At 41.8% G+C, this 24242-nt stretch overlaps 1 protein-coding gene across 8 annotated transcripts in view; it reads left to right on the top strand.

Annotated features, from left to right (window-relative positions):
- The window catches only part of LOC147672952 (glycogenin-1-like), a 261253-nt gene extending 241371 nt beyond the window's left edge, over nt 1-19882 (top strand). The window contains exons 9-13 of one of the 8 annotated variants that reach the window (XR_015303470.1): nt 1364-1480; nt 5699-5791; nt 16937-17107; nt 17150-18243; nt 18308-19882. Coding sequence is in view for 4 of the 8 variants with exons in the window: in XM_086947856.1 (XP_086803982.1) it covers nt 1364-1480; nt 5699-5791; nt 16937-17095 (369 nt within the window). In the remaining 4 variants the exon portion in view is untranslated. Of the gene's footprint in view, nt 1-1363; nt 1481-5698; nt 5792-16936 lie in introns of all 8 variants that reach the window. The other 7 variants (XR_015303471.1, XR_015303472.1, XR_015303473.1 and 4 more) reach the window with 7 other exon arrangements.
- The last annotated feature ends 4360 nt before the right edge of the window (nt 19883-24242 follow it).

The raw sequence follows: 24242 nt of genomic DNA, 5'->3' as shown, positions 1-24242 counted from the left end.
CCGGTCTAAATTGCTTGCCCAAACCATTGCTGGGACTTCAATCTGGAAAGCTCCCTTGCTGGAGAGAAAGCATTGCTTCTGGGATTTATGTTCTTCACATATCACCAGAATAACATTAGCAACCTGGGTCCAGGTCTCTAGAGGGCTAGGCGTATCTACGTATACAGCACCATTCACTCCTTTCTTGAGTAACCCTGACTTCACACTTCGGCTGACAGGAGTTCCTCTCGTGTGTAGAGGACGAAAGGTTACACTATTTGATGAGTCAAGCTTCGAGCCCTTGAAGTCAATGGCTAGGACTATAGCTTACCAGAGGGTGAAAGACTCCATTATTATCAGATCTGTCCTTGGGTTCAACACCAAATAATAAAATTGTGAGGGATACGCGGCCTAACAAAAGTTGATAACTGATTTTTAATTGAAAATACATCATAAAAATGCAGTAAAGGATATATCCATGGGTCAGAATAATGGGAGGTGGTGTTAAGAGAACAACTCACTGAGAATGAGTGAGAAGATTTTGACACAAGGACATACTTCTTGGCAAAAAGCATTACAGGAGGGTAAGCAATGGTTAAGAACCAATTGGGTGGCCAGAGTAATGTCAAAGCACACCTGTCCCAATACAATACTTATTCTATTGACCAAAGTGAATCAAGTCATTACTTAGTGGTTAGCAAAGAGGGAGATAAGTCACTCCCATGCTGTACAAGATTGAGAAATCATTTCCGAAGCATGAAATGCAGTTGCGAGCACACCTAAATGAAACACCAAATTGTCTTCTCAGTCCATCGAAACAGATTTTCTATTATTCTTTAGTTCTCAAGTGAAACATGTTCTAGCCCACCAACATGTGTTCCATCAAATAGGTGTAATCCAATAACTTCATTGGGGTTTCTCTATATATACCGTGTATGCAAACATTTTGCCACTGAAACTTTGTATGTGGGTCTGGACAGGGAATCAGCGTAATGCTGCTCGATAGTTTAAAGGTTAGGGTGATGCACAAAACCTAATGTCATGACACAAAGCAACCTTCACACTGTGCTGAATGGTGAAAAGAACACGATGTGCCATTACCTAAAAACATACTGAATAATACATAAATATGTATGTGTCTAGAAATTGCAGCTGCAAGTGAAGAATATGCAAATATTTCTCATCGACTGTGGAGTTAGGTTCATAATTCTTTTGTACAGCCAAGTTATTCCCATTCCTTTCAGAAACATAGCTTATCAACCTTCAGAGTTGTGTTGCAATGTTTGTTTCTATTTCTCTTCATCATCAGGTTTTTTCACTATCAATATAGACATTTAAAAGTTGACATGCTGCCATTAACCAAGCTAAATGGGTTATCTTTTAGCAAACTGAATTTAAAGCAGAACAGGGCCATGCTGCTGTCCATCTGTCACAGCCCAGCATAGAGCTGTATGTACAAAACTACCCAGAATCTGTCTTTGTGGACACCAACTCGAAACTGGTATTTGCAACTTTTGTTATTGTGTGGCCTTTTTCAATTGGATATGTTTTGCTTTGTATTGAACTGGTCCACGCTGGAGGCCATTCAAATAATTACATTTTAATTTCAATCCAAAAGCAATCATCACAATCTTTTAACCCGGCTTTGTAATCTGTTGACGGTTTCTAACTTTTGTTAATGAAATATGTAATATAAGATTAACATATGCAATTATCGTTGAGCAACTTGTAAGTATTCCCCTCAAGAAAATATATTTACTCTCGAAATATAAACATAAAATACAAAACAGAACAGATAATATTGGTTCCCTTCCTAAAAAAAAATCTGTAGTGACAAACATTGAATGTGCTACATATATGAATAAATAGATTGTTAATTTCACTCATTTTGTAAAACTTTCTCTATGAATCCACCAAGACTTTAGGAGAGCATTATCTCCTCCTAGGTTTCCAAACCCTCATGTTAAATCCTACTACTACTACGGTTGATCTTTACACAAGTTGAAGTGTTTTGATTAAAATGGGACAGTTTTTCTGGTGTTGAATTATCTATCTTTCACGTAGAAAGCATTACATTTTGAGGACACCAAACTATCTTCTTGTTTGCAGAATTGCTCTCTTCCTATAATAGTCCATTCATCACAGTCTTTTAGAAGATCTGAGAGCAGTTCAATGTCACCATTTGGAACGGGCAATTTCAAGTTACTATTAATTTTTAGCAAGCCTTTGTTTGCGGGGTAAACCCACCAAACCCCACTCTTTTATTATTTATATATATTTTATTTAATCTGCTATATTTTAGGATAAATATGACATACATTTATTATATTTATAATATATGTTTTAAATTGTGTGTGTGTCTATTACTCAGTGGTCGACACTGCGTAGTTATAGTTAGGTCTGTGTTTCTATAGGAAATTGTAATAACTATGGTGTTGTTTGAAGAATTTTCACAAAATATTCCCCAAAATTGCTCCTTTTTGCTAAGAATCTACATGGAAAGTTTCAGAGTGATCCGGCAAACAGGGACCGAGAACAAAGGAGGTCCCAAAACACAAAATTCCCATGCCTTATCCATAGACTTTTTTTGAAATACGATACCACGAATACTGCTGAACGAAATTACACCCAATTTGGCAGGAAGCTAGATCTTGGTCCAGAAAGTATGCTTTTTGTGATTGGTGTAAATCCATTCAGTAGGTTTTGAGAAATCGGGGTTAACAAATATTTGTATATCTGGATGGTTGGGTTTCCGAGAGTCCTGCCAAGCATATTGATGCCTCCTGACCGCTGCAACACTGCCAGAAAACCCTAATTGTAATAGGATGGTCAGGAGACCGCCGCTGCGGTGCCCACACACCGCTAGACTCATAACCAGGCCCAAAGTATCTAAGTTTTGCTTGCTGGTTTTCCTTGCTGGTTTATTTTGTTTTCATTTTTTTACATTGATTGTCAGCATATCTTAATAGATTACAGTTGAGCATATTGATATCAATAGATAAGTGGATACCCCGACACAAAGAAGATATTTAGACCATGGAATTGGAGAAGGCAGATGGCAGTTAAAAGATGGCTGAAAAGTCCTAGCACAGAGGGGTGGTGGGCTGCAACTGCAAACAACTTCAGGCTACATTTAAAAAAGTAAAACACATGCATTGATGTGTTGAAACATCTATGTTAATAAATAATTTAGTAAATAGGTACAATTAAAGTTTTATGAATTCACTTCCAAAAAACTAAAAAGTTGATGAATGTATAAATAAGTAAATCTAAAATTGGTAATTAATGACAGATTTAGTAGTTTGTATTGCTGTGAGTGGAACAAAAAATATTAGATGAATGCAACGTAATCAAAAATGCTTCCCCATACCTTGCAGTGCGAGGCAAAGCCCGTTTCTTGAGTGATCACCAAGGGGTAAATTTATCGAGATGGAAATTGGAAGGTAATGGGCGACAAGCAGCCTCTTGATTTGGAAAAATAGCTCATGATCCAGTAGAAAAAATCCTAATATTGTTGCCAACTTTGGAATATGAGAGTTTTACACAGGGACCTTTGCATCTATTGTAATGTTTCTTTACTAAGTAAATGGCCAGTGATAGATAAAATAAAAAAATATCCGTTTTGATACTTTATGAAAGAATAAACGTCATGTAAAGTTAAGTTTTAAATCTGATTCCTTAGAATTGTATTTCTCTTTATTTGTAATATAATAGTAGGATTCCTATATATTGGAATGTTAATATATAAATGTGAGCTCACTCCCAACTGCTTAGAATTGTGAAGATCTTCTTAAATGTCGGTAGTGTGGTCGGTAACATTATTCTTATCATAGAGATTACTATTGTATGTAAGCATAAAGCTTAACTGTGAATTGAACTACAACCACACTTCACAAATTTGGCAAAACTACCTGTGTAGTAATGTAGAAAGATTTTGAGTAATTGCTGTGAGACCCCTATGGATTAGGGAATAATACAATGAAACTGGCATTATTGCAGCAATTTCAGGTGACATCCCCAAATTGCAGGTCTGTCTGTGAGGACAAAACCACCATGTATGACCTGTTAGATTTGTCCCTGAATTATCCACAGTAACATCTTGTGCAGTAGTACTGCATGGGGCATTACCACATTACTTGCAGCACTGATTTAGGCTGAAAACCAAAGTCAGTAATATGAAGAGAGCTCATAATGTGGGTCTTAGTACAAACATACATGCAGGTTAGTAATGGTAGGCGACTAAAATGGTATGGAGCCACTAAAAATGTCTCTAGACTGTAGACACAATGCCACACTCATTTTATTAGACTTCTCAGTGGTGGTCAACACTGTCCCCCGTAACATCCTTTTACAACGCCTGCCTAATTGTGGTGTCAGGGGAGCGGCGCTTGATTGGCTGACCTCATTCCTCTCTCTGCGAGAGCAAGAGGTTTGGATGATACCTCAACTCTCCATGACCAAACAAGTGTGGGGTTCCCAAAGGCTCCGCACTTAGCCGAACATTGTTTAATGTGTACATGTCTCCTTGGCCACACTGGTAGAGACCCAGCTGATCTTTTCCTTTGAGGGCAACTCAGAATCCCACAAAGCAGCCTTGTCAAATTGCATGAGAGCAGTCTTAGATTGGCTCAAAGAAAGCCAACTACAATGCAACCCGTATAAAAAAGAAATCATATTGTTCGGGCCTAACCCTAATCTGGGTTGGGATGGCACCTAGCCCAAAGATGGACCTCCCCCCACCACCCCCACCACCCCCACCTTGGCAGCTAGAAATCTGCGAGTCACTTTCAATAACAACCTATCTTTTAAGACCGAGATCCACTCAGTTGTTAGAAACTGTATGTGGATCCTCAAGGCTCTCAGGAAATTCCTTCACCTTCTTCCATGGCAAGCCCACAAAACCATAGTGTGAGCTATGATCCTGTCTCGGCTGGACTATGCAAACGCCTTGCACCTTGGTTTACCTGCATATTTAATACAGCGACTACAGGTGGTCCAGAGCACCACAGAATGCCTCCTTTTCAATTTGTGAAAAGGTACCCACACCTCCCCTTTCCTCACCAAACTGCACTGGCTCCCTGTCAATAAAATTATAATCTTTAAAGCACTCACTCTAGCACACAGGGCCCTGAATAACACCAGTCCCAGTTATCTGAACTATAGAATCACTGAGTACCAGCCTAGCAGAAATCTGTGCTCCAGTAAGACCTACCTCAAAGCAATCTCCCACTTTAAAAAAACTAGACACGGTTGGACCTCTTTTTTTAGTATGCATTGCCAAAATCTGGAGCCACCTCTTATTTCAGCTCAAAAGCACAGCAACTGAATCTGCCTTCCGCAAAACTCTAAAAACCTATCTGTTTAGTCTAAAATACCTTATCAGACTCACTCCTCTCTATTTCTCCTTGTTGGTTGTGCTGGGACACTCAATTCTAAGTAGCTGTTCATGCTATACAAATACCCCTCATTCATTCATTCATTCATGCCATGTTAACTTGTCTGTCATTGTCATCAACATGTTCGGAGGACATAGGTGTATTGCAATTTCATTTAACAAAGCATTTGTCTTCTATCCCCAATCGTGGCTTGCCAAGCACCACAGTTGGATGTTCATTTTTTTTATTATTCATGGGATATTGGAATTCAGTTTATTTTTAGGTGTTCATGGTCTGAAAATTCTTAAATTCGGACACAAAACTAATGCATTGCATTTCAACAGCCTGAGCAAGATTGTGCTGGATACCATCTGCATGAGCAAAGCGAGCAGCCAACTGTACAACAACCTGGCCCTCCGGATGCCACCTTAAACCTGGTATTTGCAACCATTTGTGTTGCATCGTTGTTTACCAAATAATATATGTTGCTTGTCAGTGAAGTGGAAGAGATGTGAGACCGCTCGTCTAATTACTTTTTAATTTTCGAACGAAATCAATTAGCACTCAATGACTTAACCCTGCTGGGCTTTTTAATCAATTGATGGTTTCTAACACACACTCATGAAATGTGTCTTGTTGTAAAGTTGTGTTCTTTTCATTGATCGTGTAGTTTGTGCACATTTCTTGCAATCAGTAATCTCTGTGTAGCTTCTTATCAGTAACTACAAAACAGGTGCTCTACTTTGAGATGCCAGATTTCATATTTTCTCTCCCTTTGAGGTGCAAAACTGTGAAACAAGAGTAGGCCACAGTCGCCCCATGTGTGATCTCATATTCCTCGAATTGCTGTGTTGCAGTTGAATGCGTAGAGTTTAAAAAGTAGTGGCTCAGTTCGCAGACGTTTTTGCGCAGTCAAATGTGACTTAAATAAACAAAAACGCATTCATGATTTTAGTTGCTTGTAATGATTCAGAAAATTGGAGTTTGTGGGATATTAGGATTTTAAATTGCATTTGTGGCAACAGAAAAATGTCAGTCTGGAAGATTTTGTGCTGTTGGAAATTTAGGCCCAGATTTACTAACTATTCATGGAACGCAATGAAGAAAGGCATTGTGTGAAAGGGAGAGAGCAGAAATGTGCCATCCCTACCACTTCTGCTCTCATATTGCGCAGCCGCCCTTCAGGCTGGCTAGCACCAGTGCAGGCACTCTTGCTTCTGGTGCAATGGTGCCAGTGTTTCAGGAATTATTGTTTTGTGCAGAATGGCATGCCCAAACACAATCCTTAAAGTAAAGTGCAATAGGGGCGAGGTGGACACACACCTGCACACTGCCTTACTCAAAAGGATAAACACATTCACACTCATCCACAAGCAAACTTCCTCACACCCATCCATTTTTTTTTTTTTAAAAACCTTTATTGACATTTCAACCAAATACAAGTATGGGCCTACAACCCCCCGGGGCTGGCCACTAAGCAGTTAGATTAGCAGAGAGCAAATTTTAAATCACATGCAGCACCTTGGGGAGCAGAATCACCATGCTATCGTACTCTTGGTCACGGAACAGCACAATTAGAAAAACAGGATATAAAAGGTTTTCATTTTATAATATAGGATGGAAGGATCAGGTGCCGGACAATTTCCCAGCAGCGAAAAATGGCAGGCAGAATAGTAAACGTGTCAACAGTAACCAGTAATCGGTCAAATCAATGGCGCTGAAACAGGCGGTTCAGGATATGAAGGGATATGACGGTCAATTCGTGCCTGCTAATCACCTGCTCTAAGACCCAGAGAACACCACGAAAATTGAGGCACAGATGAAAAAGCAGTGATTGATACCAAAGGAAACCCACTGCACTGACCCAAGAAAAGAAAAAGACAAAGAAAGATAAGAGAAGAGAACAAAGGCCATAGAAACAAAATAAAAACGAAAAATCCCCTCCCCCAACCCCCCACCCTGCACCTCTGCAGATGACTACGGCCCCCCCCCCCCCAGCATTGTGCCTGTCGCCCGAGAACCAAACCCGAAATATAGAAGAAACAGAGAAAAAGGAGAAAGAAAGAAAACCCCACCCAACGGGGAAGTGGAGGAGGGCAATAGTCTCTGCGCTCCCGGTCTCTCCCCACCGCCCTAACAAAGGGGGCCCCCCTAAGCCAGCACGAATAAAGTTGTCCACCATACAAAAATACCCCGGGGGGAACCACAAACCCCCCGCCCCAGAATCCGTCTGTTAAGGAAGCAGTCCCGTTACCAATAGATCCATCGTAAACAATTCAACCCACAATCTCAGCCTTGGCCCCATCTATCAAAGTTGCTGAGTCCCTTGGGTAAGTAAAGCCCCATCCCCGGAAAGTCAAAAGTCACACAGTAGCAGCCGAAGCTTGGGCCAGCAAATGGGAGAGGAATAGCAGATCCCAACGCACACGGCTTGCACAAACGTTGTCCCTCCCCGTCTCCGAAGCCAAGCATCGTTACGTCCGCCATGTTGGGAGACCGATTGGGGAGTGGGTGCGACTCGTTCTGATACAGATTATAGTGTGGGCCAACAGTGTCCAGGATGGGAGAAGCAGTGAAATGTTCCGATAACTGTAAGACCGATGTTTCCGAGAACGTAAGAGAGTCACCAATCTCAGCACACACGATGAGTTCCATTTCTTCGGGGGCAGGCACAGCTTCCAGCACCGGGTCCAAACGCGCCACTAGGGCGCCCAACAGGAGGCAAGTCGGCTGCCGGGTCTCAGAAATCAAGTCAGGGCTTGCTCCTGGTCCTATGATCCTATCTGCTGCGACAGCAAACGATTGACCTGGGCCCTCATCGTTGCGCGAAGCGCCGCAAGTTCCACCATTACCATCCGCATTGAAGGGCCACATTGAGTCCATTCCGCCAAGTTCCATACGTCCGCAGGCATAACGATCCCCACGGAGAGGCGCCTTCTCCGGGGCAGGATACGCCGGAGCAGAATCAAGCTGTGAGGGATGGGCCAGCAGCACGCAGCAACCCACGGTGGGACCCCCACTGCGGGGCACCAGCGGTGCTAGTGCCGGGCCTCCGGGCCGGGGCCCCCCGCAACGCAGCACCGCGCGCCAACCGTCACCTCACCACAGGTACAGCACCAGGCAGCAGATGGTTGCAAAGTAGTCCAGGGAAATTTTCAAAAGTTCCAAGGACCGGACCCAACCACACTCCTCAGTCCATTGTTGTTCACTTTGGACCCGGGTAGATCAGCAATCGAGACCCCGGCTTCCAGTCTGGGTTAGGCCTCAAAACATTTTCGATGTTACTGCACCCCAGAACATCAGAAAAAATCCGTGGTCACACCATCGGGGTGCCGACTAGTTCACCCACACGAATCCGGGGCAGGAGATCAGGATATTCGACAGGATAAGCGAGCGTAGGACGAAGGTCAGCGGAGCCGGGAGACTATGCGGCCATCTTGGTTGGTGTCGTAGCTCCTCCCCCACACCCATCCATTCTTAAATGCACACACAACACCCACCATTCACAGGCACATGCACACCACTTTCATAGCACACACATGCATGTACACCTATATTCATACATTCCAACATTCAATAAGGATTTCATTACAAGACCGGAGGCTACCATTATGCATTATTCCTTTAATGCAACTTCAAGAAGCCAGTTTAAAGTAACCATCACAAAGCAAAGCTCTAGAATGTTCATATGTCATGATGGAAACATGAACACACAGATCTGCCTCTTTTAAATGCGGCTTCAAGCAGATAAGTTGTATTTTGCCATTGATCCTCTCATTTCTACTGTGTTTATCTTTGATCTGTAATTCTTTTCTATTTTATGATCACTCTTATGATTTGCCATTGCTCTTGTCATTTGTACTGTGTTTATCTTGATCTCTAATTCTTTTCTGTTTTATGATTGCTCTTATGCTAATCTTGTCCTTTTTACTATGTTTATCATTGATTAACTTCTGACTTATATGCCATGAATTTCTGATTATGCCAATTGTGCTTGCGGCCTTTGTTGTTTTTTGCCAACCCTTTAAGGGTCTTCTATCTCCATTTTACGGAGTGCAGGCTGCGTCGTGCTCCCATCGTGCTTCCATTGTTTGCAGCATCGCCCGTTTCTTTCGGCTACTGAGCTTCTCTCACCTTAACGCTAAGCATTACTTGTATACATAAAAAATAAAAGACGGCGTTGCACCTAGGGCTCTGCCGCATTAGAGGACAGACCCTTGACAAGCATTCTTAACGCCCTACTTTTGCTGCTCCATAATTATGCTTTGTGATGTTGCTTAGCAGCCCCCCTTTTTCTTCAACAGATGTTTTCTCGCACCTCGTTCAACCTTTTCTTGCGGATGACACGACTATCAGCGCACATTTTCTCTGGCTCCTTTAAATCATTTACATTGACTTCATCTTAAAGGACACATTTTCACACAAAAAAAGAAAGACATCTGTTAGTACAGAGATATACATTTTTTCTATCCCTTTTTTTACCAAACCTTCTATAACTTGGGCCTTGTGACTTTGATCCTTGGTTTAACCTAACTAGTGGTTTTTTGTCTATTTTTTATCATGTCTGATGCTGAATCTGATGATTCTCAGACCCAGGCTCTCACTCCTAATACCAATGAGGAGCTCATTAAGAAATGTATCCAAAAGGAGATGCAATGTTGCATGAGGGAAATTATAATTAAAATTGTTGCAGGTAAAAGACCCCTTCTCGAACCTAGTAACCCCACTGCTCTCCACGGAGGATACATTGATTAAGTTAATATATGTGGGGGTAAAAGATTAAGAAAGCGCCACAATTTGGAACTAGAAAGCACACTGGGAGGTCCAAGCACCTCTAATCTATTGGGAGGTTTACACACCTCACGAACTGAAGGAGGACTAAGCACCTCAAATACTAAGGGAGGCCTACGCGCCCCACAAAGATCATGTGCCCATAACAGCACAACTTATCCGGATGCCCTAAGTGCTCTAATTGATCCCCTGTTAACTGATGATGAACAGATTACAACTGAATCCTTAGATGAGTATATCTTTGACTTGGACCAAGTTGAAAATTATGATGATTCTGACCTCTTGGAAGAAGAACTTCCCTCCTCCTCAAAAGAGATTATTTTTGATCCCCTAGGTGGGGAAATGTTCTCCCCCGATAATATTCAACACCCTAGGAGTTCCTAATGGTGGCCCCAGAAACATGTGACCAAGTTTATCAACAGGTGTATGAGGAACCCCCTTGAAAGAAAGGCAAGGAACATCCTAAAGGCTGAATGCCCTTGACTCATGGTCCAAGATACATTTTGCCTCACCCCAAATTTGGACCCTGAACATATAAAGTTCTTATTCAAAATGGGCAGGGACCCTAGGAAAGGAATGGAACGCTCCCTTAAAAGCTGGCAAGATCGCATGCTTGACATGCTTGGCCCTTTATGCCGAATGATACACCTATTCGAGGAGAGCTCTATTAAAGGCTCTTCTCCTAACATTGATTTATTAAGAGGATTGAGCCAGAGAACATTAATCCTCCTCGGTAACGCAAATGCTACAATCAATACAGAGAGAAGGAAATCGTTTTATCAAAAATCGACCCCAAGCTAGGTGACATGGCAGAGAAGGAACCCTCGACTGATCCTAATGGTTTTCTCTTTGGGGAGGACATGATCAAGTGACTGGGTAAATATGTAGCAACCGTCACACCCTTGGACAAGTGCAAGCTAACATGCGCAGAGTCTTTATTCCAAGTGTTTTTGCTAGGGTCGGCAGAAGGGGTTGCTCTGCCAGCCGCCCCTACCAAAGATCCTTCTTCAGGCAAAGAGTTTTCAGTCACCTCTACCAGACCAACCCCTCCTTCTACCCTCAACGAGGATGATCCTCCCGGTCAACAGACTTCAGAGCCAGAGGTCTTAACTCCTCCAATATTTCAAGTAAGTACCTTTTTCCTTCATCCTTCCTCTTCAACAGGGAAAGTGGGGGTCACCTAAAACATTTCCTACACATATGGAAACAAATTACACACGATCCTTGGGTACTGGAAACTGTTCAGGCTTTCAAAATAGATTTCATAGAAAAACTCAATCAAGTTGTAACACCCAAAGTGTTAAATCTGATTCTAGAGCAACAGTCTATTGTGGCAGAGGAAGTAAACTCTGTTGTCAAAGGGACCAATTCTAGAAGTACCTTGGGAACGCTAGAATTTCCTGAGCAATATTTTCCTGGTGGAAAAGTAGGACAAAGGGTGGAGACCAGTAATAAACCTAAGAGAATTGAAAATATCTCTCACCTACAATCATTTCAAGATGAAGGTATCCATCTTATCAGGGACATGCTTTTAGAAAAAGACTGGTAAGTGAAACTAGACCTTAAGGACGCCTACTTTACAATTCCAATGGCAGAAGAACCCCAGTCCTTCCTTCAATTTGCATGGAACAACCACATAAACCAGGTCTATAATCTGCCCCTTGGTGCTTCACCAAGGTTATGAAGGCCATTACCACAGTTCTGAGAGAAAGGGGTGTCTGCCATATAATCTATTTAGACAACATCCTCATCATATCTCAAGACCACTCTCAAATTCTGAAAGGCTTGAATACTACAGTAGAATTATTAGAGAGTGGTGCAGGGTTTATTATAAACAGGGAACAACCCATCATGATTGCCTCGAGGTCCCTGGAGTTCCTGGGCTTCATAGTATACACTGTGAAGTCTATGCTGTTTCTTCCCCCGAAAAAGATTTCCAAGATCTGGAAAGAAATATGTCATGTTCTGGAACTCGATCTTGTAACCTTAAGAGAACTAGTCAGATTACTGTGCCTCCTATCATCATCATCCAAGCTATTTTCCCGGGTTCTTTACTCTATTGGGCCCTTCAAAGGTTGAAGGGCAGAGCCCTCCGATCTGGGCTTTGGTACGGAGACAAGATTCAACTGGACACAGAAGCACAGACAGAACTGACTTGGTGGTTAGAAAATCTAGATGCTTAGAATGGCAAAGCCATATTTGGCATTTCCCCGGAATTTGTGCTGGAATAGGACGCAAGCCTTCATGGCTGGGGTACTTGTTTTCATAATCAGAACACAGTAGGCTTATGGTCCTATTCAGAGAGTTTGCACCATATAAACTTTCTGGAGTTAACTGCCGGGCTTTATGCCCTAATGAGTTTCAAACAATCACTTCAGGGGAGGTCAGTCATTCTCAAGATGGACAATATGTCAGCCGTTGCCTACGTAAATCCTCTAGGGGCACCAGGTCACCGGACCCCTCCAACTTAGCCACAAAACTATTGATGTTCTGCTGGAACACAAAATGTTGTTAAGAGCAGAATGCCTTCAGGTCAAACAGAGTTTGTGCAGATTGGAATTCAAGGTTCCACATAGATCACACCGACTGGAAACTAAACCCAAACGTGTTCAAGAGTCTAGATTACCTTGGGGTCCCTTAGAAGTAGACCTTTTTGTGAGCAGACTCACGTTCCAACTTCCCAGATATTTCAGCTGGATGCCAGACTTGGGTACTCTGGCAGTGAACGCCTTTCTTCAACCTTAGAAAGGAATTCTAGGTTATGCTTTTCCTCCCTTTGCAGTGAGCCAACATGTCCTGCAGAAGTTGAGGATGGAACAATCCTCAATGGTTCTAAGAACACCCTTTTGGCTGTCCCAAGCTTGGTTTCCAATGACCTTGAAATTACCTTATGAAATACCCTTTCTTCTTCCAGCTTCACCAGGCCTCCTAAGAGACTTAGATGGTTTGAACCTCCCCTTCTTCAGAACGGGACTTTGAACCTTCTTGCCTATAAATGTGTCAACAGAGCCAATGCAATCTCTGTGCTTTCGGCGCAGGCTTCCTCTTTTCTACAAGAATCATGGGCCCCTGGTACACACTATAGGTACAACGACAGGTAGCTAATTTTCTTTCTTTCTTGTTGAACAATCTAAAAGAGGTATTTCTTATAGGTCTATTAGCTGTTATAGATCAGCCAGTTCTGCTTGTCACTCCCCTTTAAATGGTAGAACTATTGGCAAGAATCCAATAATATGCAGAATAATGAAAAGCATCAGGCTTAAAAGACCTCCTGAACCTAAATACGAAACTCTGAGGGACGTAAAATTATTACTTGACCTATTTTGTAACTGGCCCAATAATAACCTCCTATATAATAAAAAACTCTCCATTAAACTAGCTTCTCTCCTTTGTCTAATATCCTGCCATAGGGTTTCGGATGTTAAAACCTTGGAAATATCTAACTGATCATATGACACCTTCGGCGTCAGATTCGAAATTATCAAGATAGCAAAAACAAATTCTGATATGATCTTTTACCCAAGATTCGATGCTTGCAAAAAATTGTGCGTGGTATATTGCATGAAGGAGTATGATTCAAGGATGAACAAACATCGCACCGCTGGTGTAAACCAGCTTCTTATTTCCTTTGTTAAACCCTTCCAACCTGTCTCTTCTTCTTCCATAGCTAGATGGGTTAAACTGGCAATGAAATTGGCGGGCATTGATCTCCAAAGATTTCAAGCACATTCTTTAAGATGCGCTATGGCTAGCCAATCTTTTTGGAGAGGAGGTAAGTTAGATGACATTCTTAAGGCAGCAGACTGGTCCAGTTCCTATACCTTTGCAAAACATTACTGCAAACCTCTCGAACACATGTCTGACGTAGTTTGACTAGACTACCAACATGCATAATGGTAGCCGCCGGTCTTGTAATGAAATTGCGATTCTCCTATTACCATGACCAGAGAATCTGGATTTCATTAAAGACACGGAGGCTAACATTATCCCAACCCTCCCTCCTGGGAGTGGATTTTAACATCTTATTAATTTATTGCATTTGTCTTGATCTTAGAGTTTTAAATTAAGTTAATGTTTTGTTAAGAACATAACTCAGTTTTTCATTGTATTTTTCTTTTTTATGCACTATTTATTATCACCAATTTTCTTCCCCCTTTTACATAGGGCATTAAGTACAATTCCTAATATTTTAACCTTTTTCAGTTAATTCAACTTGATTGGCTCCTCATCAAGATTCAGTTCAAGCAAGTCTCGACATCACACCTTCTTACTACTTGGAATTCTTCACTGCCTGAAGGAGAAGCCTTTGCCATCATGATCCTATATCTTGGAATTTTGTTATCTTTTGGAAGAACTTTACCTTTTTCTCATTGCATTTAAAAGAGGCAGATCTGTGTGTTCCTGTTGCCATCGTGACATATGAACTGTCTAGAGCTTTGCTTTGTGATGGTTACTTTAAAATGGCTGCTTGAAGTTGCATTAAAGGAATAAGGCATAATGTTAGCCTCTGTGTCTTTAATGAAATTCAGATTCTCTGGTCATGGTAATAGGAGAATCGCAGTTTACCATCTGCTGTGTTGGTGACATCGAGTGATGAGAATGACAAGCAGAAGCCCTCCTTGGCGGTTTTGGGGAAGGACAGGACTTCTGGAAGTTTCTTCCACCTTCTATTATTGGCTGACCTTCTCATGGGTCCATCAATGATGGAGGACCTTCCCTTCCTTTTCACAAAGTGGGATTTAGTCAGTGAGTGTTGCTGATCCCATCCCACTCTGTGACAATGCGTATCATATTGCCCTGTGCACTTCAGGGCTTAAAACTGAAGAGTCTAGGTGTGAGTCTATGATGAGGCTCCTGCTCATCATGAGGAGAGGACCTCAAGGTGATTTACCTGGGTGAAGAGCCCCCGCCCTCAGAACTGTGAAATCTTCAGCCCAGCAAAGTTTCAATCAGGTGGCCAGATGCCTGCACATTCAGCACATATACTGTGCCTGACAGCCTCACTGACCATGTCTATCAGGCAGACCTTTGCTCAGACTCTCAGACAGTTCATGTTTTGTAAAAGAAGCGGGGCGGTCGTCCCCACCTGTCACTGCACTTAATGCTGCTGAAGCTGTCATTTCATTAATCAGATTTTTGGGAATGATAGTGAAGTTTCAGTTATCTAAAGTTGGGTGCAGGAGTGGCCACCAGAGTCTTAATGGGATTGAAGAGAATGATATGTTTTTAAATCTGAATAGGAGTGAGTCTGCACTCATTTATTTTGAAAAGAGAGTTTGGTTTAACCCCTTCCATGCTGGTGACGGAACTGCTCCGTCACCAGCCTCGGTTGCGCTGTGCTAGTGACGGAGTGGTTCCTTCCCGGCCCGCTCGGCCGGCATGCGCGGCGCTGATTTTGCGCCTGGGCGGCGCGTTCTATTGAGCGGGCGGGGCCGTGACGGAACCGCTCCGTCACAAGCACAGCGCTCCCGAGGCTCGTGACGGAGCGGTTCCGTCACGAGCATGGGAGCGCTGCGCGGCCCCCCTAGCGCTGCGGCGGAATTGCCGCCGCAGCAAAGTGGTTAAACAATGACTTAAAGGTTTCTTGTGATGTCCACAGGAACTGGGGCAGGCCTGACGGTACTCAATGACACAAATGGAATGGTCTTTGTCCTAGAAAGGGCAGTATCAAGATTTCTTTTTCCCTTTTCAAACAAGGTACTCGACTGGCATCCAGCTAAAACACTACCCGAAGGCATGATGTTGCAGTACATACTTTAGAAAAAGCATAAATAAATTAGAATTGTTGTCGAACAATTGAGAATGGGTTTGTTGCCTCTTCATGATATTTGTTAGGGGTCTAATGTGGGTGGTGTAGATGATGGAGGAAAAGAAAGGTCTGTAGGAAAGGGAGCTCGTCTGTGAGAAGAGCTCTAGAGGAGTGAGAGGAAAAAGCAAACATCAGATCAGTGGTCTTCCTGACTCCCTTTATCATGATTGCTTTACCTTGCACCTGTGATGTCTATTTTGGCGAAATGCAGGAAATCCTATAGAATTCATCAGTGACCGCACCCTGCCACCGCCTTCTATTCTGTAATATATCAAAAGAGCGAAATCCCACTAGCAAGCAGTTATGTAAAATATTTGCTCCTTAGCATAAAAAAGTGTTGCTGTGCACAACTCTGCACCCTTGCAAGAAGGATAACCTATGGGCAAAAACTAACAAAGTTAGGGTCATATTGATCAAGTATTGGGTAACGTTGTGCAAAAATGTGCAGCGTTGCACAATAGCAAAAAAGTCGGACATCCTCGTAAGTGTTATGTGTTGCGTGCAATTATGTCATCAGACAGAGAAAGACTTATGATGCCAAAGTAAACTTTTTATTCCAGAAGCATATATATTATCATTATCAATGATTCCCACTCTGAGGCTACAAACTCCCCCATCGAAGCGTGATGCATTTTGGAATGCACCATTTCTCAGGACGCTCTATATTTTAGTAGAGCAATTGAAAACTCCCCCACTTGCATAAGTAATACTAATTACTCTATTTTATATGGTTGCAGACATTCTTGAAGACTGCTTATAGATGGCGGCATTCTGTATGGAAGGCATTTTGCGTAAAGCCTAGCTGGCATGGCATCTGTTGTCGCACAGACCTGATCTTCTGACTCACAATGGTGCAAACACCCTGGCCCCACTTTGGATATCCTTGCGGCCATTTGCCATACACATTCGCAGACCAGGTTCTTTTCAGGATATGATCAGTGCAGAGCTGTATTTAATTCCTGATTTTACTGTCTTGCACTAGGTTGAACTCGCCCATTCCGCTTCGGAGCTGTCCATTCACATCAAAGAGGAGGAGCAGAGGACCGAAGATGAGCGGAAGAAGTGGGAGGCAGGCCAAATGGACTACATGGGCAAAGATTCATTTGAAAATATTCAGAAAAGGCTGGACAGATTTTTATGATGGGCTTTGTGGGTACACTCTGTACATCATGGCCTTTATCTAGTTGGCATTGAGGACTATGTTGTAGCAACATCTGGTTTGATTTGTGATCTCATGTAATAGTGATTTGCCACACAGGGCATTATGACTGAAGATCTGTACAGGCAAAACTGGTGTTTCTTTCTGAAGTCAATAGATGTGCCAGGCAAATTTATCGAAGATAATTGCATTCATGCTCTTATGTTTCCACAAGGGAGACCTGTTGCACCATAATTCCCAGCATGTGCTCCTATGCAAAAAGAGAATTCATGTACTTTGCTTTTTACCAATTGGTAGGCGCTGGCTGTCCATTCACCTCTTGGTAAAGAGCCTATGTGTTTATGGCAATCATTGAAGGGTCAGACAGGACAAACCCAAAGGAAAAATCTCGTTTCCCATTGAAGTACAAGAAGAATATGGACAACTGCCCAAATAATTTCAAACGTGAGGCATTCTTCACAGATGTGTGTTTTTCTAGGCTATTGACATGCCTCACATTTTGGGGTTAGCATTGTCTGTGTGTCTAACAATCCTGGAAATAGATTTTTTGGTTCTGCTCAGTGGCTCAGTTTGTTAGGTGCCTGGTTGCCTGACTTCTACCACCTGGGTGACAGAAAAATTCCATAAAAAACTAAATTGCATGTTGTTATCCTACTGCCTTACAGTTTCCCAACTCAAAAATGTAAATCTCTCTAAAATAATCTTTCCACAAAGGCTAGTGTCCATGCTAAAGTACTAGAGGTTCACTACTGCTGCTTTTCTAGATGTTGCAAGCATTGTGGGAACATCTGTCATTGTTTTGCTTTGGAGAACAAAATGGTGCAACAAAGGGAGGGACCATTCTTTACTCAGCACAGAACATGTGAACCAGGCCTCTTGTGCACTGGGCAAATCAAGTAAATTGTTCCATTCTATGCCTAATGCAACTGTTTTTTCAGGAGCCACCACAGCTTACAATAAATCGCATGAAAAACAAATTGCAGTGGTCAGTGAAAAACGCTAACATTGAAGTTAAATGGGGCAGCATATAGAAGGTGAATGCATCCATACATTTGTCCTACCACAGTGAATATGCTCAAATTGATTTTATTACACTATCTGGGAATGAACAACGTACAAAACCACATTTAGTACCCCGTCTCCAAACTGGACTTCTCTCATTGGCCAAGCAGCACTACATTTTATTTCTTGTAGATGCGAAACATTATTCCTAAACCCATTCAGACCTCCTCTCAATCTGGTTTCATATCTGCAGCACTGAAAATGTTACTTTTCTGCAGCAGTTGCCCGTGATGTAAATATGAAAAAGATACTTAATAAACTGAAATGGGTCAGTCAGATTTTAGCAGAAAATAATGGCCTGATTGAGTTGTAACTCATATTGATTTTTGTGGGAATATTTCATGTGTAGTCTTAAGTGTGGTCTCCTGACTCTAGGTCATTACAGACACTGCCTTTAGTCCTGAACCTGTTACTTACCAATCATTTTTTCGGGGATTGTTAGTCTAGCTAGTTCAATGAAAGCAAGGCAAGACTACCACACCCAGAATGCACTAGGACATTACACAAAAGATCAGGGCTGGAAACTGTGGCCATAGTGAACTGGAAGGAGGTGGTCACCGTAGTAGTCCTATATACATTTGTAACAGTGGTTTATGTTTTGCGTAAAACATTTTAAATTCCATACAAGTCGAAAATGCTGCAGTTCTTGTCACCCACACTACCACATACTACAATATTTGTCAGCCAAAAAGCCCTTTTGTACATACACTGTAGCATCTGAAAATCGTTGGTTCTGCAGTTTATTTTATTTGGCCAATAGCTGTTTTGTAATTCAAAATAATGTGTCTATGGCTGGTGCCAGTTAACCATCTGGCAGTAAATATGCCTCTTTGGCCCCCTTTGTTAAGGGCAGCAGCATGCCTGCATATGCGTATGTGGGTACCACCTGTGTGATCTATCCAGTTGTGTACTGTGGCTCTTAGCTTTGCCAGGAAAGCCTCATATTTAAAGTAAATCAGCGGTGTGAGAGCAGTCCACACCACATGGTGGTCTCTGGTATTCATGAAGCTTTTCTGAAGAAGTGTTTGATCACAGAACAGTTGATGCAAATTGTTCCTCATTGATCTATTGTGTCTTAGAAACTGTTGAAACGATGTCCTCCACCCTGCACCGGAAGTTAAAGACCATAAACTTTCTTTGAATTGAAGAGTTCCAGAAATGTTTAGATGGGTCAGAGATCCCCTATAAGTAAAGCAGAACGATTTCTAAAGAATTCTTGATTTTCTTAGTGCCTCTAAAATGTGCTGATCACTGACCACCGCTAGTGCCTCATTTCCTGCCAAGAACTCCAAAAGTGCTACTGCTACAGAGGAGCTGTGCCATCCCACTGTTACTTCTGAAGGCCTGCGACACGGAACTTTTATTATGACATCGAAATCTCAATCTCCTCTTATCTGTGACTGACAATACCTATAGCAGTACTACTCTTTTCTCCTTGTGCACACCACCTGTGCCAGATATAATACAGAAATGGAGTCAAATGCAACATCAGCGTACAATTCTGTTTGTTTACCACTTTTCTGGGTGATTTTTATTTTGTATCTTTTAAACAGAGGACAGTTTTAAGTTATTCTTATGGTCACACATTGATTTTCTTTACAGCGATGTTGACAAAAAGGAAACAATACTTTATGTTTTATGATTTGCTTATGTTTTGACTTACAGTTCTAATTTTTTCAGACTTAATTAAAATAAATTGGATACGGTTATTCCTTTTAGGTGTCAATGTTTTATGAAAATTAGAGATACCCCACCAAATATCATACGTCACCTAATTTAAAATGATGCCCTTTTCATGCATTTGTTCAGTAAACAAACTTGGAAGTTTCAAACCGCATTTCACGAGAGTTTTCAATTTATTATTGTGGAAGTTTTGTCTGAGGGAAGAATTAGACATTTGGAAACAAGAACGAGTAATTATAAAAGAAACAACCGTTGGGTCATACTGGTGAAGGCATAACAGATATTTTGCAAATCTTGAAATTTCTTTCCTTAACTCCCATGAGAGAGATCAGAAGAATTTTGAAATGAAAATACCCAGGAGAGTCCATCATCATATGAGATTGTGAGTCAATAAAATGTTCCAATGCTTATAGTATACTAACAGAATATTACATTTTAAAAATCACGCTGCTAAAAAAACCTAGCCACAATATGCACCATCAAAATAGAATGAAAGTAAGTAACTATAGGCATTTATATATTTACTATACTTAACTTCACATATATGTACCCGGAATTATTCAATCAATCAACCCATCCATCCATCCATCCATCCATCCATCCATCCATCCATCCATCCATCTATCTATGTTCAAGGTTCCTAGATGTCTTCAATATACATTTGTGCTGAATATTCTCAATTACAACGGTTCCAGTGTGCTGAGACCTGACTGTATCCCGCTTGATGACACTCAACTTCAACTGCAATACCCTATAAAGCCAGAGATGAAAAGGATTTAAAAAACGGTCGCCGGATTGGAGCATCAGACAATTATTGAAGTTTGTCATTCTCCCATAAACGGTCCTATATTTAAAAACTTGAAACTGGACGGATCCTGGAGATGTGTTTTGGACTATCAGACCCTGAACCAACACTGCAAAATATCTTCAATTTAAAATGCACAGAGTACATGATTGATGAGGCAATTCAGGTGCAACAAAATGAAAGAACAATTGATACAGCATATAGATTGATTATTCACTCAAAGTAAAGTTCACGATTGCTACCAGGGGTGACTCCTCTGCTAAGGCTCTGTGAGCAGTGGACAAAAGAAAAAACAAACGTTATTATCAATTTGCTTTTCCATGTGCGTCTCCTTGGTTAAGGGAGGGGTGGGGCTGAACGTCGCTGGAACAGTGGAGGCACTCTCTTGAGTACCCATGAATGTTTGGTTGGCCGTCTCGGGCAGTCCAAACAGACATGTACATTTTGCAGGTTCTGCACACAGGCTACATTACTGCCTGGGTGGAGAACAAGTCTGGCCTCCAGTCCCTCTCTGTGTGTCGATCCACCGTGCTCAGACCAATCACAACACTGCTGTAAGGCAGCGCTGTGATTGACTGGGAGAGACTGGAAGCCTGGGTGCTTCCTGGTTCTTGCTTCCTTCCTGCTCCTGGAGTGAAAGAGGACAAAGAGGCATGCTGGTAAGTGCTATTTTTGTTTTTAATTTACGCCCCCACCTCTCCTCCCCACACTTCCCTCCACCCGCCATCCCTGTTAAGTAGCAGCCTCCTTTGATTGGTATTACCTTGGTGCAGTCTCCTTCAGGAGATTTACTTAATCACCACAGTGGTATACAAATAACCAGGGGCTGTTCTCAGCCTCTGGCATTTATTTGTTGCAGGAAAACATGACTGCACAGTTCTAAGTAGATGGCTCATACATCACAAATACTATTCTAGGAGAGCACCACCAGCATTTAGTCAGAATAGTCCATATACCTGCAGATGCGCGTTATAAAGTAAACTTTCTGAATCTGTTCATCATTGGATAGAAAGTATCCAGTGAGGGAAAAATGCTCACACTTGCACTCCTAGAAATGCATGAAACACTGAGTTCACTTGTTGGCTTTTGTGATTGTTGGTCGAACTTAGATTCCACATTTTGAAGAAAGAATAAAACCTTTATACCAGTTAAAAAATCCTGTATTTATTTAGAAAAACTGGATGAAAGAGTACACTCATATACCCAGAGAGTTCAAAAAGAGATGGCTGCTTCTGCATAGTTACAAACAAGAGGCAATACATGTAAATACATGCGTACACGTCATACTTGTGTTTGGCAACAGAGGATCTTTTTTTCTCCAGTAAAAAAGGTTCTCACTATGATGCACACTGAAATCACTAAAGACTGATCCACAAAACAGAGAAAAAGAGATTGTCATAGTCTCTCGCTTTAAAGACAAATCTAGTACTCCACATTCCAAAGCCCTACATGTTTGAGGATGCAATTGACCACAAGCCATTTAAATTCAGATATTCAATTTGAGAATAACCCGACGCTGACAACCCTAGAGTGTCTCGAATATCAACAGGCAATCCCAAAATCCCCATTGGTAGGGTCATTAAATTAGTATCAAACTGAGTAATTTGGTGAAAAATTAACTGAGTCAGGATAGTCTTTTTGTGTACAGGATTACAGTGTAGATGTAAGACATTGGGAATCCAATGATTGCAAAGACTCACAAGGGCAAATGATGAGAACAAATTTGATGAACAGACACACTAGCCCACCAGAGTGGGGGAATGTACTAAAAATGCAATTCTGCTGTCAATCAAGCTGCCAAATCTGCAGTAGAAAATGCAAAGTAGCAGCAGTTACCAGTTTGCAAACCAAAATCGACCCTTGTTTATATTCAATTATATGAATATCACACAATAAAACAGCTCCACCTTCTCATTTCCCATTAAAACATGAATACTTCCAGGGACAAGATGGTCTCCCAAAATCTACTATACCAAGGTGGAAGATTAAAACAATATCCAATGAACCAGCCAGATTATGATTTGATTAAAGTGAACCATGAAGGGATATGACCAGCAACATTACCTATGCTACATAAATGTTATTGGTAGTAGTTATGTCAAAGGTCATGCAGCGATTGTTTACTTTGGTGCAAGATCTGCCAGTTAACAGAGCCTTTAACAGTAACTAGAACACATCAGATGATGCTTAACAAAGCAGCACACACACTGTAGATAATGTACACCCATAACAACAGTCAACTAAGCCAATAAATAAATACCAATATATATTGGTGTTGGTAGAGTCCTTTAGTGACTTCATGTGAGTGTGGCGTAACACCAGTTATATCTCAAGCAGTTGCAAAATACTTTTGGTTTGTATCAATTAGTGGTGTGTACACCTTTCACTTGGATCAGGGGTGGCTTTTACTACTGAAGTATGAGTATAAGTAGTTACAGAAATAGGAGTGTGTTATACCTTTCAACCTTATACTGGTCTTCCCAAAAAACTTCCTCCTCTATTTGTTTCCTGAACTTGTTTTTTTCAGACTTTAGGACTCTGAACACATTACTACTGCTAACCAGTCCTAAAGGGTTTGTGCTCACTCCTAAAAACATTGTAACATTGGCTAACCCCCAATTGACATATTTAATTTACTTATAAGTCTTTACTAAAGTAGTACTACATGTGCTCGAGGCCTGGAAATTGAATGCTATTAGTGGGAACGCAGCACTGATTGGTCCACCCACTTAATTACACCTTTAAGCATGTCTTAGGCACGCCATTGCAGCCTGTGTGTGCAGGTTTTACACCACTCTGTCGACCTGGCAAAATACCCTTTTCATGCATTTGTCACCCCTAGGGTAGACCCTGGACAGCCCAGAGGGCAGGGTGGAGTGTGTTTAAAGGGCAGGACATGTACTTTTAAAATGTTACATGCCCTCATACTAAAAAACCCTTGAGTTCATTTTTCACCACTGCAAGGCCTACCTCCTCCATAGGATAACATTGGAATGACCTTATTACATATAATAAACTATACTTTCCAAATTGGAGCATATAACTAGCTCATGTTTGGTGTATTCGGAATTGTAATGGAAAGTCCAAACTTACGGTGACGTCCAATTTTGAGTTACAGTTTTGACTGGGGGAGTGTGTGACATTGATCCACATTCAGTCCATCACTTGTTGTTTTTGCAATTGCCGCCCTAAGTGCGCTGGGGATGCCCAGACGTGGGTCCCAGGCACTCCACACCACTTGGAGTCAAGCTAGCGGGCTGATGAGAGGTGTTACCTCGAAACCGGTCCGGTCCTCGGATGCTTGATTCCGTTCTGGGAAGGACATGGCTTTTGTAGTTCGGACTGGACTGTTCCCATGGGGCAACAGGGTCAGAGCTGATTTGCATATCGCCATTGTCTAACCCAGGGTGGTATGGAGTGCAAAAAAACGATGGATTTGGGCCCAGATCTTTTGACTGGGGGAGTGTGTGACATTGATCCACATTCAGTCCATCACTTGTTGTTTTTGCAACAGTTTTGGAAATGGCACTCTACAAAAGTTGGAATTATCCTGCCTTAAAAAGAATCAATGGGGGAAAT

Source organism: Lissotriton vulgaris (assembly GCF_964263255.1).
Source record: "Lissotriton vulgaris chromosome 8 unlocalized genomic scaffold, aLisVul1.2 SUPER_8_unloc_1, whole genome shotgun sequence".
Taxonomy (NCBI): domain Eukaryota; kingdom Metazoa; phylum Chordata; class Amphibia; order Caudata; family Salamandridae; genus Lissotriton; species Lissotriton vulgaris.
The sequence above is the reverse complement of the archived record's forward strand: the minus strand, read 5'-3'. Positions and strand labels throughout refer to the sequence as shown.